The sequence below is a fragment of the Vulpes lagopus genome, chromosome 7 (assembly GCF_018345385.1).
Source record: "Vulpes lagopus strain Blue_001 chromosome 7, ASM1834538v1, whole genome shotgun sequence".
Classification (NCBI taxonomy): Eukaryota; Metazoa; Chordata; class Mammalia; order Carnivora; family Canidae; genus Vulpes; species Vulpes lagopus.
In genome coordinates this window covers 130,254,723-130,274,071 of record NC_054830.1, presented here as the reverse complement: position 1 = coordinate 130,274,071, position 19,349 = coordinate 130,254,723, and the positions used below count along the sequence as shown (strand labels likewise).

The window sequence follows — 19,349 nt, the reverse complement described above, 5'->3', positions numbered from 1 at the left end:
ATCCCAGGGTCCTGGGATCGAGTCCTGCATCAAATCCTGTGGGGAGCCTACTTCTCCCTCTGCCTATGTCTCTGCCTCTCTCTGTCTCTCATGAATAAATTTATAAAATCTTAAAAAAAAAAAAAAAAAAGAATACAGGGAAGTATGCAAAGGGTGAGGGGTTCAGAAAGAGCACGGAAACTTCTTGCCTGTTCCCTACAACTTGCCTTCTGCATCTCCTTCCATTTGGCTGTTCTTGACTTTTTATAATAAACCAGTATCTAGTAAGTAAACTCTTTTCCTAGTTCTGTGAGCCAATACAACAAATTAAACCCAAGGAGGGGTCCTGGGAAGCTCTGGATTTATAGCTCCTCGGTCAGAAGCACAATATAACAACCTGGACTTGTGGCTACTGTCTGAAGTTGAGGGAAACAGTACCATGGGACTGAACCCCTAACTTGTGGTACCTGACACTACTGTCAGAACTAAGTTAAAATCATAGGATACCCAGCTGAGATGGTGTCACAGAATTGCTTGGCGTGTGGAAAATGCTGTAATGTGTGGAAGTAGTGTTGTAATAGAGTACTGAAAGCAGAGGAGACACACAGGAGTGTATTTTTCCAGACAAATAAATGTGATGATACCTGCACATGGAATATTTAGCTGCTAACAGAAACGCAATCCTGACACATGCTACAATATGGATGAATCTTGAAAACATAATGCTAATGAAATAAGGCAGTCACAAAGGCCTCATGTTATATGATTCCATGTAGATAAAATGTTCAGAATAGGCAAATCTATAGACATAGAAAATAAATTATTGGTTACCTATGGCTAGGGGATTAGAGGGAAATGTGAAGGGGCTGCTAATAAGTACAAGGTTTCTTCTAGGATGCTAAAAATGTTTTCAAAGTGATTGCGTTAATAGTTGCGCAACTCTGTTAATAAAAGAATAAATAATAAAAAAATAATAAAAACCCCCCAAACTGTGTACTTTACTGATGAACTGTAGGACATGTGAATTATATCTCAATAAAGCTGTTATATAAAAATTAAGTTTATAGTATAAGAGAGAACAAAATTATATACAGAAAACAGTAATTTGTATGTATACAACAGTCGGATGAAAAAACAGTAGAAGATTCTATTTATAGTAAGAACCGAAAGGTAAAATACCTAGGAATAAATCTATTAACAAGTATATTAGACTTAAAGATACAAAGAGAAACAAATGGAAAGACTCCTATAAATCTCCCTAATTTATAAAATAACATGATCATGATAAAAATGCCAGGACTAGATAAGTTGATTCTGCATTTCATTATTAAAAAAAATAGCTGAATATCATATGTCAAAACTATAAATGCATATATATCCCTTCTGACCTCCTATTAGGAGAGATGCAAACCAATCTACAAGGTTATTCACTGTGGCACTATTTGCCACAGACTGATCATCACTATAGTACCACCACACTGACAAATATTATGGAGCTTAAAAAGTACAAGAGAGTTGTCTATATACTTATCTCTCCAAATACAGTATTACATGAAGAAAAAAGCAGTGCAGAAATACGTATACAGTATATTCTCTTTTGAATCAAAAATCAGGTGGGGAATGAGAATCTGTATTTGGCTTTGTATATCGTGAGGTACTCCAGAATAATGCAGAAGAAACTACTAACTCCATGTGAATGCATATGTGTGGGCATGCTGGGAGCTGGAATGTGTGTGTGTGTGGGGGGGGGGGGGATGGAAGGGAGATCTCCACTGTATGCTTTTTTAGGTTCTCCATGTCTCCTCTTCCTGAGATGTCCTTAACTCCACTTTCCCCTGGCTAATATCATTAACTCAGTAGTCAGCTATTCTAGGATGCTTTCCCTGATCCTGCCAGGCTGGCTAAGACCGTCTTAGAGAAAAGATAATAGGTCAGACTTTCTGTCCTGTGTTTATCACAGTTTTATAATTATCTTCTTGGGAGTCTTCTCCTACAGCCTGCAAGATTCCTGAAATCTTATGTCCCATCATCTGCCACATTAGAAGTTTAAGAATAAATGAGTAAACAACATGTAAGTGATTTCCAGTAGTAAGTGATGACCTCAAAACTCCTATTCTGGATGTCCTGCCTCCACTTAAGTTCCCTCCGCTCCTGTTTACCTGTCCCCACTCTAAACTTCCTCAAAGCAGACACTAGGGTCACCCAGAGGGCAGACAGCTGCACAAGCAGGTAACGTATTGAAAGTTGCTTGACTCCGGAGTACACTTACCAAAAGCTACACTCATCAAAAAGTGCTAAATATTCTCTTAAAAAAAAGAAAAAAAAAACAGAACTTGATCCAGAATTTGAGAGACATGGTCTACCACTCTTCCATGGAAAAACATGAATAGAGCATACTCAAACTTTAAACTCAAATTCAACTGAAGACTTCAAAATGTCAGAAAATGTCACAAACTAGAAAAGGCTAACCTGTGGCCCTAGAGCTAATTAAGGCACCTGATTCAAATATCATTTCAAGACTACTGAGGACACCTACTGTCTCCCTACCCTCCACCCCCCATGGACGCAGCACCTGTGCCTGCTCTTCTGCGAGCCCTGCAGGTCAAAGAGCTGCAGGACATGCTGTGGGAACAATTGGGGCCACTGCCCCAGCTGGTCACCATCTGCCAGCTCATGTGGCTGCCCTCGGGAGGCCACTCTTCTACCAAAGAGCTCCAATTGGTGGTGGAGCAGCGGTGCATGGCCAACACCAAGGAGCATGAGCAGATAAAAAATCTCAACCTTGGCTTTGCCAAAGTGAAGACACTTGTGCCATTTCTTCCCCAAAGCAGGAAACCTAGCAAAGGTGATATCCTTTAAGGTACAACTGATTATATGTAAGTTCTCAGTGATGTTTTCAGAGGAGCCACAGACTCTGAGAAACAAAATCCAGAGCACCAGAACCATAGCAACAATACTTCTGAAACGCCTGTGTCCTTGGCTAGAAAGCTATCAAGGAACATCACCCAACATGCCAGCTATACTGTGGGCTTGAAGAATGAGGAGGAAAGGCTCTGCTCAGATGGTGGCAGTGGTGAGTCAGCATACACTTGTCATCAGAGTGTGACAAGTCTACAACTGGAGTTATCTCCCCAACCAAGAGTCTGGAAGTGGAAGTCCTGAGTCACTGGCTCCCCCATGTATGAAAAGTGAAAAGGCCAGCCCAGGGCTCCCTTCTAGAAACAAATATATGCAGTCTTGAAAGCTTGAAAAAAAAAAAAAAAAAAAAGACTACCAAGCAGTCCAGACCCAAGGCCCCTTTTCCTGGAAGGTTCTTCAGGACAGCTCTGGTTAGTATATTTCTCCCTACCCTATACTGCCACCTCCAGGGCCTGGAACAAGTAGCTGCTGAGAGCTACAGATACACCTCAAGAGCAGGCAATTACAATGCCACTGCCACACAATGGAAGAACCACCAGAGGAACATGAAAGTTGTTTGGTATCTGCAGATTCTTTAGGCAGAATTTAAAAATTTGTCTGCATCTGAATTTCCACTAATAGGAAGGTTACAGGAACGACAGAATAATTTGTTGACCAATCATCCTCCTGAGAGAAAAACTAATTGAAAACAGGGTACAAAACACAAAAATGAATATAAAAGCACTGGAGAACTACAAAGACAGCAAAGAAATGAGAGACAAAGAACTTAGACGAAAAGCAATGAGTAGTAGTAGGCAAGACAGTCCCTTCATTACCCTTGGCAAAATATGGAAAATCACAGGCAGCAAACGTAAGAAGATAAGGCAAAAGCAGAGAGGCTGAGGGGCTAAGGGAAGCTTTAATACCTCTTCTGCCACTAGGGAAACAACACAGGAATGCAGGAAACACTAAGGAAAAAGACCCTGCTGAACCACCAAGATTCCAGTTAGGACCTACTAATTGAGTAAGTGTGACCTGCAGTAAGCCAACCCGCTGAACAACCTTAAATAATTCAAATGAGATGAATTAGACTATGGGGAGCTGCTCCTACCTGCCAAGGACCAAAGTAAATCTGTTCCAAAGGAAGAGAACACCATCCCCACAGACCATCAAGTTATTGTTTCATATAATTTCCAGCATTCAATGAAAATTCCCAAAGGATTGAAAACCAAAAGGAAAAGAGAAACAGGGGATCCCTGTGTGGCTCAGTGGTTTAGCACCTGCATTTGGCCCAGGGCGTGATCCTGGAGTCCAGGGATCAAGTCCCATAATCGGGCTCCCTGCATGGAGCCTGCTTCTCCCTCTGCCTGTGTCTCTGCCTCTCTGAATAAACAAAATCTTAAAAAAAATAAAAAATAAAAAAAAAGGAAAAGGAAAAGAGAAACAACAAAAACAGAACTCCCCGGAGATTCAAATACTGGAATTAGCAAACACAATGTTTTAAATAAAAAATTATGATGGACATACACTTTAAGCAAAGATAGAGTGACACAGACTGGATTTATCCTCCTACATAAAATAAAAACCAAATAAGTATATGAAATACTGAGTATCAGGCATCACACACTAGGCAGCACAAGAGAGTAATCATTGACAGATGGGAAATAAACAAGGTAAGCCTTTAAGACCATTCTGCCTGGACAGTTTCCTTAGAACAGTGCAGGGAGATGGAACCCAGATGCAGTCTGGCAGTCTACTACATGAACTGATATGAAGCTGGCATTCCAGAAACGCCAAAGTGGCTACAGTTCACAGGGTTTAGTGCCAAAGAGGAGAGAGCACCACATAGAAAGAAAGCTCTAGAGATCTGAGGACCCTCTTGAGTCTTCAGCTGAGTAGTGATAAGCAAATAAGCCTTAGGCCAGAAATGGGGAAGTGAGGACAAAGTGAAAAGGGCAGAGGGAACAACCCTTAGAATCATACAGGACCAGGAATAGTTTGTGGTCTCACCAGACGGAAAATTTTATAAGTCAGAGAATTTAGAAAGGTAGTAGTTAAAAGCAAGTACTTGATAGAATCAAGCTATTTCCAAGTAATTTAACTAAAGCCCAGAACAAAGCTCAGGAGTATTTATAGGAGTATAAAAACATCCAGCACCCAAAAAAGTAAAATTAACAACATGATGTGTCTAATAAAAAATTTCCAGACATACAAAAAGAGAGAAAGAAAAAGAGAATGGGTAGGGGGCGTGGAAAGGAACTGAAGCAACTCAGGGTGAAAAAGATGGAATTAGCAAATAAGGACATTAAAAATTATTCTAGCTATATATTACATACCTTCAAAAACGGTAGAGGCAAAATGTTAAGTAAAGGCATGGAAAATTAAAAAAAAAAAACACTTTTAACTTCCAGTTATGAAAAATACACCAATACTGGATGAAATGAACAGCAAATTACATACTGTAAAAAAAAAAAAATTAATGAAACCAAAGACAAAGCAATAAAAACTGTCCTAAGGTGGGGGGGCGGGGGGGCTGGTGGGAATGGAACAATTTAAACAAAGGATTAACGAGCTGTGAGACAACTTAAGATACAAGTAACTGTATTCCAAAAAAGATGGGTGGGATAGGGGAGAACATAAAAAATTATTTGAAGAGTGGCCTAAACTTTTTCAAGTATCATGAAAACTATAAACCTACAGATTCAAGAGATTCAACAAAACCTAAGCACAAGGAAAAAAAAAAGACACCAAGGTACATCATCATAATCACTTTGCTTAAAACCAGCAATAAAGAGAAATCTTAAAGCAGCTACAGAAAAAGGACATACATAAAAGAAACTAGGATAGGAACAACAGCAGACTTCTCATAAAAACACAAACAAGAAGATGGTAGAACAGGATCTTCAAAATACTGAAAGATGAACACTGTCAACCTAGAATCCTATACCTGGAAAAATTATCTTGCAAAAAAATAAAAGCAAAGTGAAAGACTTTTTCAAACATGAAACTTGAATTAAAAAAAAAAAAAATCACCTGCAAACCTCCATTACAGAAAATATTAAGGAAAGTTCTTCAACTGGAAGGAAAATAATAATAGAAACTTGCCTACACACAAGGGAATGAAGAACACTAGAAACAGTACGTACACAAGTAAATAAAAACTTTTTTTAATACTTCACCCTTTAAAGGAAAAATATTATAGTGTGAGATTTATAACATATATAAGGAAAACATGACAGCAATAGCATAAGCTTCAGAATAAACAGAAACAGATTGTTAAGATTCATGCTAAATATGAATATTCTTGATTCACTTTATATTATAAACCCTAAAGCAACCATTATTGAACAAAGAATTAGAGCTTATTAGTCAACAAAGGAGATAAAATGGAATTTTACCTAGAATGCTTAGTTAATCCAAAAGGAAAAAAAGAGAAAAGGCAACAAAAAACAGATAGGAAAATAGAATATAAATCACATGACAACATATTTAAACCCAACTAACAATTAAAAAGAGAGAAACCAACTAATATCACTGAAAGCACCCTTCTGAGAACATCACTGTAACTGGGAGGAGTTAAGTGCAACTTAATTATGAGTGAAAAGTGTCCATAATAAATCTGAAAGCAGTCTGGACCCCAGGAGTTCCAAACTGACCAACCAAAGCTCCTCACTGAGGGAAAAAAACCCTCCAAAAATAGAATTAAAATTTAGTGAGAAAGGCGTAAAAGAGATGAAGGGGGGGGAAAGGTCGAAATAAAAATGAGAGAAGGGAACAGAATCAGAAAGTTTCACTGCAAAGACCAGAAGAGGGAGCTCTGAAGTTAGAAAAACAATCCTGAATCATAACTTCTAGAACTTCAGAAAAACTAAGTTTAAATAAAAATGAACAGAAACGTTAAATGCTCAAGTCCCATAAAAATTATTAAGTATTTTTAAAAGTTACCAGAATAGGGGCAACCTGGGTGGCTCAGTTGGTTAAGTGGTTAACTCTTGGTTTCAGCTCAGGTCCTGATCTCAGGGTCATGAGATCCAGCCCTGGGTTGGGCTCCTTGCTCAGTGGGGAGTCTGCTTGAGATTCTCTCTCCCTCTCCCCTTATCCCCCACCCACACACACTCATGTGCTCTTGTGCATGCACATGCTCTAAAATAAATAAACCAATCCTAAAAAAAAAAAAAAAAAAAGGTTACCAGAATAACTCCCTACAGACAAGGAAAGCATACCACAAACATGCTCCAAAGACTATTACTTAAAACTTCAAACTGAGCTACAAAAAATTGACATTAAGAAAGTTATAAAAATATAGAAGAATTAGAAAAACTCAGTTAAGGAAAACTAAATTGCCAAGAACTTAATAATGAATAATCACAAAATGAGAATGTTTTTAGAAAAGGAAGACATTTTTAAAAATCACAAGTAAATGAAGAACTATGGATTCAAAATCAATCCTTTTTTTATATACCAACAGTGAACAATTGGAATTTTGCATTAAAAACAATACCATTAGCAACCCAAAAATGAAATACAGTTCTAACAAAATATACACATGATTTGTATGAGGAAAACCAAAACTTTGAAGAAATCAATGAACTAAATAAATTGATATTCCATATTCACGGATAGGAAGACTCAATATATTATCAAGATGTCAGCTTTTCCCAACTAGACCTATAGATTCAATGCAATCTCAATTAAAGGTCCAGCGAGTTAATTTATGGATACTAACAAACTAATTTTAAAGTTTAAAAGCAGAGGTAAAAGACCACAGGACAGCCCAACACAAAACTGAAGAGTAAGAATAAAACTGGAGAACTGATACCAGCTGCGTTTAACACTTATTATAAAGCTACAGTCACTGGCAAAAGAAAAGACAATCAGATCAACATAACAGAGAGCCCAGGGATCCCTGGGTGGCTCAGCGGTTTGGCGCCTGCCTTTGGCCCAGAGTGCGATCCTGGAGTCACGGGATCAAGTCCCACGTCAGGCTCCTGACATGGAGCCTGCTTCTCCTTCTGCCAGTGTCTCTGCCTCTCTATCATGAATAAATAAATAAATCTTTAAAGAAAAAAAAAAAAGAGAGAGAGAGAGCCCAGATAATACCCACAGAGTCAACTGATTTTGACAGAAGAGCAAAGGCAATACATCCACAAGACAAAAAAAAAAAAAAAGAAAGAATATACTTCACGCTCTTCATAAAAATTAATTCAAAATGGATCACAGACCTAAAATGTAAAACACAAAACCATAAAAATCCTAGAAGATAGAACAGAAGAAAATCTATGATTTAGATTTGCAATGACTTTTTAGATATAACATCAAAAGCACAACCCAGGGATGGCTGGGTCACTCAGTGGTTAAGCGTCTACCTTCGGCTCGCCTCAGGTCATGATCTCCGGGTCTTGGGATTGAGTCCTGCATCAGGTTCCCCATGAGGAGCCTGCTTCTCCCTCAGCCTATGTCTCTGCCTCTCTCTCTGGCTCTCTCATGAATCAATAAATAAAGTCTTTAAAACAAAACAAAACAAAACCACAACCCATGAAAGAAATAATAAGCTGGACTTTATTAGAATTAATAACTTCAGCTCTGTAAAAGACACTGTCAAGAGAGTAAGACAGGCCACAGGCTGGGAGAAAACATTTGCAAAGACTTATCTGGTGAAGGACTATATCCAAAATATACAAAGAACTCTTAAAACTCAACAATAAAAAAAAAAAAAAAACTCAACAATAAGAAAACACAATTAAAAATGGGCAAAAGAAGTGCGCACCTCACCCAAGTAAATATGCAGATGGTATATAAACATATGAAAAGATGTTCTTTAATCATGTCATCTGGGAAATGAAAAATTAAAATAATAATGAGATACCACTATACATACCATTTAGAATGATCAAAATCCTGAACACTGACAACATGAAATGCTGGAAAAGATGTGGAGCAACAAGAAGTCTCATTCACTGCCAGTAGAAATGCAAAACGATACAGACATTTTGGAAGAATTTAATAGTTTCTCACAAAACTGAACATATTCTTAACATATGATCCAGCAGTCGCACTCCCTAGCATTTACCCAAAGAACTGAAAACTTACATCCACATAAAAACTTGCACATGGATGTTTATAGCAGCTTTATTCATAACTGCCAAAACTTGGAAGCAACAAAAATAGCCTTCGGTAGATGAATGGATAAACAAACTATAGTACATCCAGACAATAGAATATTATTTAGCACTAAAAAGAAATGAACTATCAAGCCATGAAAAGACATGGAGGAACTTAAATGCATGTTACTAAGTGAAAGAAGTCAATCTTTAAGGCTACATACTATATGATTCCAACTATGTGACATTCTGGAAAAGGCAAAACTATGGAGACAGCAAGATCACTGGTTTCCAGGGGTTAAGGGAGAGGGAATGAAGATGAATCGGCAGAGCAGAGGACTTTTAGGGCAATGAAAATATTCTTTATGATTTATAATGGTGGATATATGCCATTATATATTTGTCTAGACCCATAAAATGTATTGCACGAAGAGTGAACCCTAAGGTAAAGCATGAACTTAGGATGATAATGTCAGTCACTATTAATGTAATGTAGGGTCACTAACTGTAACAAATGCACCATTTTGGTAGAGGATGTTGGTTGTGGAGGAGTCATCCACCATACTGTGTCACATTTGTTGTGAACCTAAAGCTGCTCTAAAAAAATAAAGGATATTTTAGGGATGCCTGAGTGGCTCAGTCAGCGAACCATACGACTCTTGATTTTGGCTCAGGTCTTGATCTCAGGGTCCTGAGTTCAAAACCCACATTGGGCTCCATGCTGGGTGTAGAGTCAGTCAACTTTAAAAAATTTTTTTTTAATTAAAAAAACAAAAACAACAGAACAATGGATGCCAGGAGCTGGAAGCTGAGGCAGAGTCTGCCTAAAAGGGAGTTAGGGGCCCCTGGGTGGCTCAGTCAGTTAAGCCTCTGACCTAGGCTCAGGTCATAATCTCAGGGTCCTGGAATCAAGCCCCATATGGGGCTCTGTGCTCAGGAGGGAATCTGCTTGTCCCTCTTTCTCTGCCTTTCCCCCTGCTCATGCTCTCTGCCTAACTCAAATAAATAAAATCTTAAAAAAAAAAAAAGGGGGGGGGGGTACATGGGGAAGTTTTTTGGAGGTGATGAAACTCATATTCTAACTGTGGTGGTGGTTATACAACTGTGTATATATAAATGTACAACAATAAGGTGAGTTTTACTGTATTTTATTTTTATCTTCCTGTAAATTATACCTTAATTTTTTTTAAAAAAAAGTTTTAAAAATGATTCGCGACAAATATGCAAATTTAGAGAATAAATCTCTGAAAAAAACCAAAGGAACCAGCATACCAAAAGTTATTACCCAAACTGTCCTGAAATTAAAAGAAAAAAAATTCAAACTACACACGTACATGTTTTTCTTAATATACCATACCCGAGAATATAAAGGTAGAACAAAGCCAACACCAAGATATATTCCAATAAATTTACTGACTTAAAAAAAAAAAATCCTTTGGGCATGTAGGCAAAAAGAGCAACTAACTAATAAGTGAAAGAAAACTGAACTGTCATCAAAGCCTATCGCAAAACGGAAGTAACATACTCAGGATATTTCAGGGAAGAATGTGAGCCACCTATTTTATATTCTGCCAAACTGACATTTGAATATAAAGATACAAACTGTTATTAATGTGCAAGAAACTCAGAGAATCTTCCTACCATGAGCCCTTCCTAAGGAAACATCTAGAAAACAAGATTCCAGAAGTCCAAAATTATTAGAGATAAATGAACTAGTGGGAGGCACTGAATATATATATTTACTAACAAAACAAAGTCCAAGTGGGGATTGTATCCACATTAAATGGGAAGGCTGATAGTATGTCATGACTACACTCTCACAATATAGAGTACAACTATTTTACAGGAGTGGGGTGGAGAATGGGAACTATATTCCAAGCAGTTCTACCTGCTTTCAGTACTCATATTAGTGGTAGTATTTTTAGTACTGTTATTCTGAGACTGCAATGTAATATGGGATAAACCAAATAAGTAATTACAGGATATTCAAATTCCATCATCCCATATCCCTGAGAACTAGGACACGCAGTATTAAAGGAGATACACATGTAATTATAGAAAAGGTTAAATAAAATCCCTTTTATTCTAAATACAAATCAAAAGTATCAGTATATTTTTATAAGACATTTTGTAACTGTAAATATACAAATGTATTTTATATATTTAAAAATATTTTATCATATTAAGCATGTATACATATACAAATATATGTCAACTCTCGCTATATATATTATATAATACACACACATATGAAGATATATATAGTCCTATTTCCTAGCTCTGTCCAGTGGAAACACCTAGAAACAATGACCCACCCAATAGCAACAAGCATCCCTAGCAACAGATATTTTGGTCTTGAAATATCATTTCCAACTAAAAAAAAGACAAACAGATTTTTTGGAAAAAATATTATTCCAGGTTTGAGGCAAGAAATACACAAGATGAGCCAAGAAAATCTTGCTATATCACATAGCGAGGAAACTACTAAAGACAATTAGAGTTGTATCAGAAACTCAGAAATCATTTAAAAAGCTCTCCCATTAGTCAACAACCGGACAATTTAAGCAACAAAATAAAGTAATAATTACAACTTATGATCTACACCTGAAACCCAAATGTTTAGCTACAGTAGTTAATAATGACACTTTAAAAAAACCTAACTAATCACCCTCAAAGGATGACAATTTATCTTGAAAACTAGTATATTAAAGGAACAAGCTTTCTTTTCTGCCTTTCCTATATAAACTGTATCCTGGGTCATCAATAAATAAGGAAAAGCATCTTTTTATAGATGCAGCTCACTTAATGAAAAAAATGACAGAATTAGAGTATTACTATTTAGCAAACCCTAAAAGAATTAATGGCTCTAGGCACCGAACATTAGTGGAAAAGACCTTCAGATTTTATCTGTAATCTGATGGAAAAGCAAGCATCATCTTAAGCCCTGCCCAGGGGTCAAATCTGAGCCTGACCAAGCCTCTGCATCCAGATGCCCATTTGTAGGGGATGAAAAACATGTTCAACTGCATGAGTCTCCGTAAGCAAAACAGAGCCTGTGGTGAAAAAGTCAAACCACCCCAAGTTCAACAGAGAGGGAACCTGTAAATTAAGACATACTAAATAAAAAGAGGATGGGGACTAAACCATAATGCTTAGATACACACAATTTGGTATTAAAGCTGTAAGGGAACAAAGAAAGTGATTACTGGAAAAGTAAGAAAATAATGGTTACTTCTGAGAGCAGGGAGGTGGTTATGATTGGCTGTCACGATGGACAGAGCTGGAATTCTTGACCTGGACAGTGGTTACAAGGCTTAGGCCTTATAATAATTCATTAATAGATTTGTCTTTGTGGTTTTATGTGTTTCATTCAAAAGGCTTTCTTTAAAAAGTAAATGATTGGGATGCCTGGCTGGCTCAGCAGTTAAGCATCTGCCTTTGGCTCAGGGTGTGATCCCAGTCCCAGAATCGAGTCCCACGTTGGGCTCCCTGTGAGGAGCCTGCGTCTCCCTCCGTCTATGTCTCTGCCTCTCTTTCTGTGTCTCTCATGAATAAATAAAATCTTTATTTTTAAAAAATAAATTAAAAGGTAAATGATTAATAGTCATTTGGCTTTTCTGCTTACCTCCAAATGGCAAAAGGAACTCACCACCCATTCCCCCTGGAACCAGAGGAGTGCATGAGAAAACTGAGGGTCCAAGAGTCAATGACCTCAGGTCCCTAGGACTTTGCATCACAGAATCTTAAAGAACTGGTGATAAAGTATATGAACTGTCTTTGCATGAACTGAAGTCAGCCTTGACAATTTATACATGTTGGAGCTTATGTATTAAAGACTGGCTGAGACAATAAAGTGACCTTCCTGATAGTGGCTTTATTACAAAGCCCTGTTCTACTGACCTATTTCAACCAATAGTTTATCTTCCATGATACTAACATGATACTTCCTTCCTGTCTTGTATAAAGATTTCTTTCTCACAGTAAGCAGAAAAGTTATTTAAATTTGCCAAGGAGTTCCCAACATGAAGTAGAGAGAGGAAACAGTGGAGAATCCCCATAACCTCAGAGATATAAATCTAAGTGAGTACTTTCTTTAAAAAAAAAAACAAAAACAAAAACAAAACAAAACAAAACAAAAACGATTTTATTTATTCATGAGAGACACAGAGAGAGAGAGAGGCAGAGACACAGGCAGAGGGAGAAGCAGGCTCCATGCAGGGAGCCCAATGTGGGACTTGATCCTGGGACTCCAGGATCACGCCTTGGGCCAAAGGCAGGCACTAAACTGCTGAGACACCCAGGGATCCCCTAAGTAAGTACTTTCTAAGCTTATTCTGACATTACTAGAAAAATGAAACTTCCCTACAAACAAATGACTTACAACTCAAAAACTGCTAATACAGACTGAAAAGAGAAAAATACAATTAAATACAAACCTGAAGAAATTAAAAGGGGAAAGCAGGAATGGGTGATTGCCTAAACTCTGAAGGTAACTGATAAATCAGAAAGTGTATTTCCCTTTGGGATGTCTCTGACCCAGAAAGTCAAATATGACAGGAGAGGGGGAAAAAAAAGAAAAATTTTACACTACCACACCTACTCTATGAAACAGAAACTCAATTTAATTACCACCAGCATTCTAAAAACCAAGAGAGAGAAACCAGATTAATGTGCATATCCCAGGGAATGTTTAGGTTTACTGAATAGGTTAACCAGAAATTTTGAGCTGACAAGGGAAGAATATTACTATCATTACTTCCTTTTTGGCTTCTTGTAAATATTTTTCTATCTAGAAAATGGCAGTTATATTTTGTCTATTAGTTATCTATACAAGTATATTCTATTCTTCTCACTCCCTAATATGCATAAGTTCCAGAATGGCAGGGACTGTGTTTTTTTCCCCATCTACGTATCTTCCATATACCTAGTACAGCACCTGGCAAAATGTTTTACACACAGCACATGCTCAGTATGTTTGCCGCATTAAATAAAAAAAATTTTTAAAAATCCAGGATAGGGGGATCCCTGGGTGGCGCAGTGGTTTGGCGCTTGCCTTTGGCCCAGGGCGTGATCCTGGAGACCCGGGATCAAATCCCACATCAGGCTCCCGGTGCATGGAGCCTGCTTCTCCCTCTGCCTATGTCTCTGCCTCTCTCTCTCTCTCTGTGACTATCATAAATAAATAAAAAATTAAAAAAAAATTTAAAAAAAAAAATCCAGGATAGTCAGAAAAAAAGAAGAGAAAACGTGTTCTTCATTATTTCAGAAGGCAAAAATCAAGGCAGACTGGAAGAAAAGTATGGGAAGGCCAATCAGACCAACATTAATACAAAACTAAAATAAAACTAAATAAAAACTAAAAATAGCACTGGTTGCCTTGAGAGGTTATAATGTCCTTTTTCCACCTCTGAAGTATTAAAAAAGCTGCATGTCCACTGGCAGGAATGATGAGGATATCTCTGGAGGCTCATCTATTTCTTTGACTATGTCTAGACTGCCATTAAGGTGGAAGGGAACTTTGGGATATGCTTTAAATTCTTTTAAGATTTCATGTTTCTGAATAAGGCCATCCTTGGAGACTCAGACTGAAAAATAAATGAAGAAAATAAGGAGAAACAAATCTATTACATAACCTATACTTAGGGATAGGCATTTCCCACCCCACTGGAATCTGTAATTTGACAATACAAAAGCTTGACTCTACTTTATCAGAGAATTACATATCAGAACAAACCTCTGTGCACCAGGCATTTCACAAGTGTTTTTTCATTTCATCCTTGTTATTATCCACATTTTATAAAAGGACACTTATACTGAAAGAATAAGTAATGAATGGGTTTTGAACTTTGACTGAAACCATGTTATTTCCACTGAACCTTCCCACTTCTAAGATAAATTAGCACTAGCAAAATAGAACATTGCCTCTTTTGTGCATTGGCATTAGAAATCTTAATTTTCTACCATATCTTGATTTCCATACCATAAATTTATATGTGCCATGTCTTACCACTTATTTCAAGCTCTGCCCAATGTGATTTCTTTCCATTTGCTGCTTCCTCAGAGGACATAATTGTGTACATCTTCCTAGGGTCAGGGGGTTCGTATTTTTCTTTGGGCATGCCTGTTGAGTTAAAAAAAAAAAAAATCAGCATTCTGAAGAACCACATAACTGAAAACAGTATCTTTTTAAAAGTAAATACACATATTATGATCTCTAAATACCATTTCCCATTAAAAAGAACTAGGCATTTCTAGGAGAAATGGAGGATTTCAGGCCCAGGATCAGAAAAATACAAAAAAGGGCTGGGTGCTAACAAAGATGCTGTGACTGTGGAAGACACAACAGACTGCATGAAGAAGCTCCCAGTGGCCACCCGTAAGACCACATGAACATCAAAAGAATGACTGTGAGTCATTATAAACTGCATGAATTCAAAACTTCAATAAAAAAACAAAACAAAACAAAAAAAACCTCCGTCACCTAAAAATTGGGAAAAGAAAGAATCAAGCATTTATCCTGCATTTCTGGCTGAAACTAGGTAAGGAATGTTCTTAACAGAATTCCAGCTAATAAATGCATAAAGAGTTAGATAATTAGAAAAATCACTATTTCGCAACCCCTAATGAAAAAAAAATCCAATGGATAACTAAGGCTATGAGACTTCAACCCAATGGTCAATATCATCATTAGGATGAGATATGTGCCAATACTACAATGCCCTTGACACCTCATCCAAACATATTATAAATAAAAAACTGAACATAAATCCTATCAAGCCCTACTACTTCCAGTGCCAGCTGAACAAAATAGAGGAACATGTTAAAAATAACACAAGACACAACAATGTGAACATACTGAACACTACTGAACTGTATGCTTAAAAGGAATTAAGACATAAATTTGGTTATATTTAAACCACAATTAAATTTTTTTTTAAATCTTAACTCCACAAAAATATAGCCAGCTAGATGCAGAATATGGAAAGTGCTACATGAGAAAGATCTAATTTCTTCAACAAATAAATGACACACAAAAAAAGAGGAGAGGCAATTGACATGGATTAAACAATTTACAGGACAAAGCAATCAAATGCACTATATATACCTTGTTTGAGTATAATTTGAATAAACCAAGTGTAAAAGACATTTCTGAGAATCAGACAATGAGAAGTACTAAATGTAAGTTGATACTGAAAGACTATTGTTCATTTCACTTGTGGTTATTTCCTTAAACCTATGTTACCAGTACATTTCAAAATATTTAGGTGAAATGAAGTCTCACATCCTTGTATATCCCCCAAATTTCCTTGACCAAGTCTCACTTCACCTTATGCATTGGGATGAACCCAAATCCACTTTAGCCAACTCTCCACCTACTCTGGATACCTACTAAATACAGCTGGAGAAAAACCTATCGCCATGTGAACTTAAAGTGAGCAAGTCAGCAATCATTTACCTCAAGTAGACTATTTACACTGCCAGGAAATCAACTGTAAATTCTCCTAGTCCCTTCTACCCGACTTCGCTCTTCAAACCTCTAACCCATATTCCTCCATCTTCCCTTTCTTACATCTATTTTCTCATTGAAACAGAAAACCACTGCAAGAGGCCTTTCGATGAACTCCCACCTCCCCATCTACACTCTCTTTTAGTAGGACAAATTGCCTGCCCTCTGAACAATCAACCCCACCACATCACCTTGCCTATTCAAAGACTTTACTTGGCGATTCTCTCCTACATCACTTTTTCCCTCTATACTAGATCTTTACCTTCAATATACATATACATGGTATTATCCCCTCTATTTAAAAGTCCTGACCCCAACTCCCCCACCAGTTATATTTTTTTTCTCATTCTCTTCACAAAAAAAAATTATCCTCAGGAGTTGTATATGCTCTGCCTCCTAGTTCTCTTTTCCCAGTTATTCAAATCAGTGTGTGCTTTTAATGTTCCACCAAAAACTGCCAAGAAGAAAACCAGTGACTTCATATTGTTATATCCAATGATTGTTTCTTAGACCTCCTTTTGCTTGTCCTATGATCAGTATTTGATGTAGATGATCACTCATTTGTAGACATACTTATTCACTTGGCTTCCAGGATCTTTTATCTTGGTTTTCCTTTTATCTCACTAGATTTAGTCTTTTGCTAGTTCTTTCTGCAGAGTCAGAATTAACTCCATTTACCGACAGAAACCTGAAGCCCAAAAAAGATTTAAGCAATTTAACCAGCATTTTAAGGCTGAGAAGCAGCAGAGTCAGGCTTTGTGTCTGATTAAAAGTTAAAGCTAGTTTCTAAGTGAAATAAGCCAATTACAAAAAAAAAAAAAAAAAAGACAAATACTGTATGATTTCATTTACATGAGGTACTAAAGTAGAACGGTAATTTCAGATTATGAAAGAATTACGGAGATGGATGGTGGTAATGGTTGCACAACATTATGAATGTATTTAATACTACTGAATGCTACACTTAAAATGGTTAAGATAGTAAATTTCAAGTGTATTTGCCACAATAAAAAAAAAAAGACTGGAAAAAAGTCAAAGCAACTTTCATTATGCTTTGCTGCCTCCCTACTGATGGAAGTGAAGCTATTTTTGAAACAGAAATGGGCTTTGATTGGGTAGTCAAAACACAGGAGGTAAAATAATCCTTAAAAGGCTGCTTGAAGAAATATAAATGGTGAGATTAATCATCAGCACAAGAAATAACACATCTATTTTTTGTTTTGTTAAATATTATTGATAAAACAAACTGTTCTCTTATACGTTAACTTCTTGAAAATAGAAACACAATGACTAAAGTTTTTCCACTGATGATACAAAATACCTAATACAGAGAGCTAGCTATAAAGTCAGAAACTGTTCCTGAATAGAGGGACAATCTGGCAAAGCAAGTGTCCTTTCTGAATGATATGAATACTTCAGTAATAACCTAGAAAATATAGAGTGTTGTGTCAGGCTACCACAGCTTGATGAGACCAGCCCTTAAGATCACCCAAACACTATTATTCTAACTAAATTCTACTTGAAACAAAACAAAACAAAACAAAACCATCTGATCTTCATTGACTTTTCCCAATAGAATTTAACAATATAAGAAACTGGCTCTGTCAGGCTAAGGTTAGTATTTTGGTCTTATTATTAATTATCTGACTTCTCAGTAGATGTTGAGAAGTCTGGGGACACCTGGGCAGCTCAGTGGTTGAGTACCTGCCTTCAGCTATAGGCATGATCCCGGAGTCCCACATCTGGCTCCCTGCCTGATTCGCCCTCTGCCCATGTCTCTTCTCTTTCATGAATAAATAAATAAAATCTTTAGAGGAAATAAAAAAGTTGAGAAGTTTGATTTATCAACCTCATGCAAGCCTACTTAGTTTAAATCAAGGTCTAGAGTTTGATCACACTTCAGAGAATGGACAGAAGTGTTACTGAACTAAGAAATCTGAAAACCAGGCAATGGACCTGGTATCATTGCACCAGAGTCATAATTTTGTCTAGGTAGCCAGCCACTCCTTTTCCTGGTTTTTCATAATGTGGCATGGGTGGCCTTAAAATTAAGAGACAGCTCATTAAACTCGGATGCAGCAAGGAGATCATCTTTATTTTCCAATTCCTGAGAGTAAAGATTTGGAAGGGGGGGATTATGACAGCATATAAGCAATATAACTGTGTGTCAACTATAGTCAGCAATATAACTGTGTGTCAACTATAGTCAAAAAATAAAAATTAAAAAAAAAGGTAGCAAACTGGACAAACTTTTTCCTGGAGCAGCAAGAGGAACACATCTGCTCACTGAGCAACACCCTACTCCCACTTTTTTTTTGGGGGGGGGGTATGACAAAAACATAGCATTGGTAGAGAAAAAGATGTAAGAATGCATACAATTTAGAATGTTTCCCAAGACTTCGAAATCAACAAGCAGATCTCTCCTCTAAACAATCTGCAGTGACATACCATATTTTTATCTAAAAAGACTAAAAGGTTTCCAAAACAGACTTGAAAACTGCCAATGATTACAAAAGACTTTTAAAAACAGCTACGCCAGAGTCAGCAGGTATGTAGCACCTGACTTTTCATAATCCCCTATTCCTCCAATCCAATGCCAGGCATCACTAACTGATCCTGGCAGCATAAAATCCATCCCCACTGTAAATCTCAGAGAAAGTTTTTCATTATCTTAGAATAATTATTCACCTTAAAGAAACAGAACATTATTTACCAACACAGAAAGATATGCTTTCATAATTAAACATTTTAAGAAACGGCTTAAAAATACAGAACTATAACCATTGTGGGAAAGTTAGTGCTGCAAAGCAGAGTTACGAACCACAACATAACTAATAAAACTATCCTGGAGCATTTAACTAAGA

General features: G+C 37.0%; 2 protein-coding genes across 3 annotated transcripts in view; one reads left to right on the top strand and one right to left on the bottom strand.

Annotated features, from left to right (window-relative positions):
* Positions 1 to 19,349, bottom strand: part of CNOT6 (CCR4-NOT transcription complex subunit 6) — a 68,641-nt gene that overhangs the window by 29,870 nt on the left and 19,422 nt on the right. For both annotated transcript variants that reach the window (XM_041762552.1, XM_041762553.1), the window contains exon 2: positions 14,986 to 15,099. In XM_041762552.1, the coding sequence (XP_041618486.1) occupies positions 14,986 to 15,097 (112 nt within the window). In that variant the 5' untranslated portion in view covers positions 15,098 to 15,099. The remainder of the gene's footprint in view (positions 1 to 14,985; positions 15,100 to 19,349) is intronic.
* Positions 2,539 to 3,164, top strand: FIGLA (folliculogenesis specific bHLH transcription factor). Its single transcript, XM_041761099.1, is given in 2 exon segments — positions 2,539 to 3,084; positions 3,087 to 3,164. Coding segments are annotated over 2 exon segments (624 nt in total).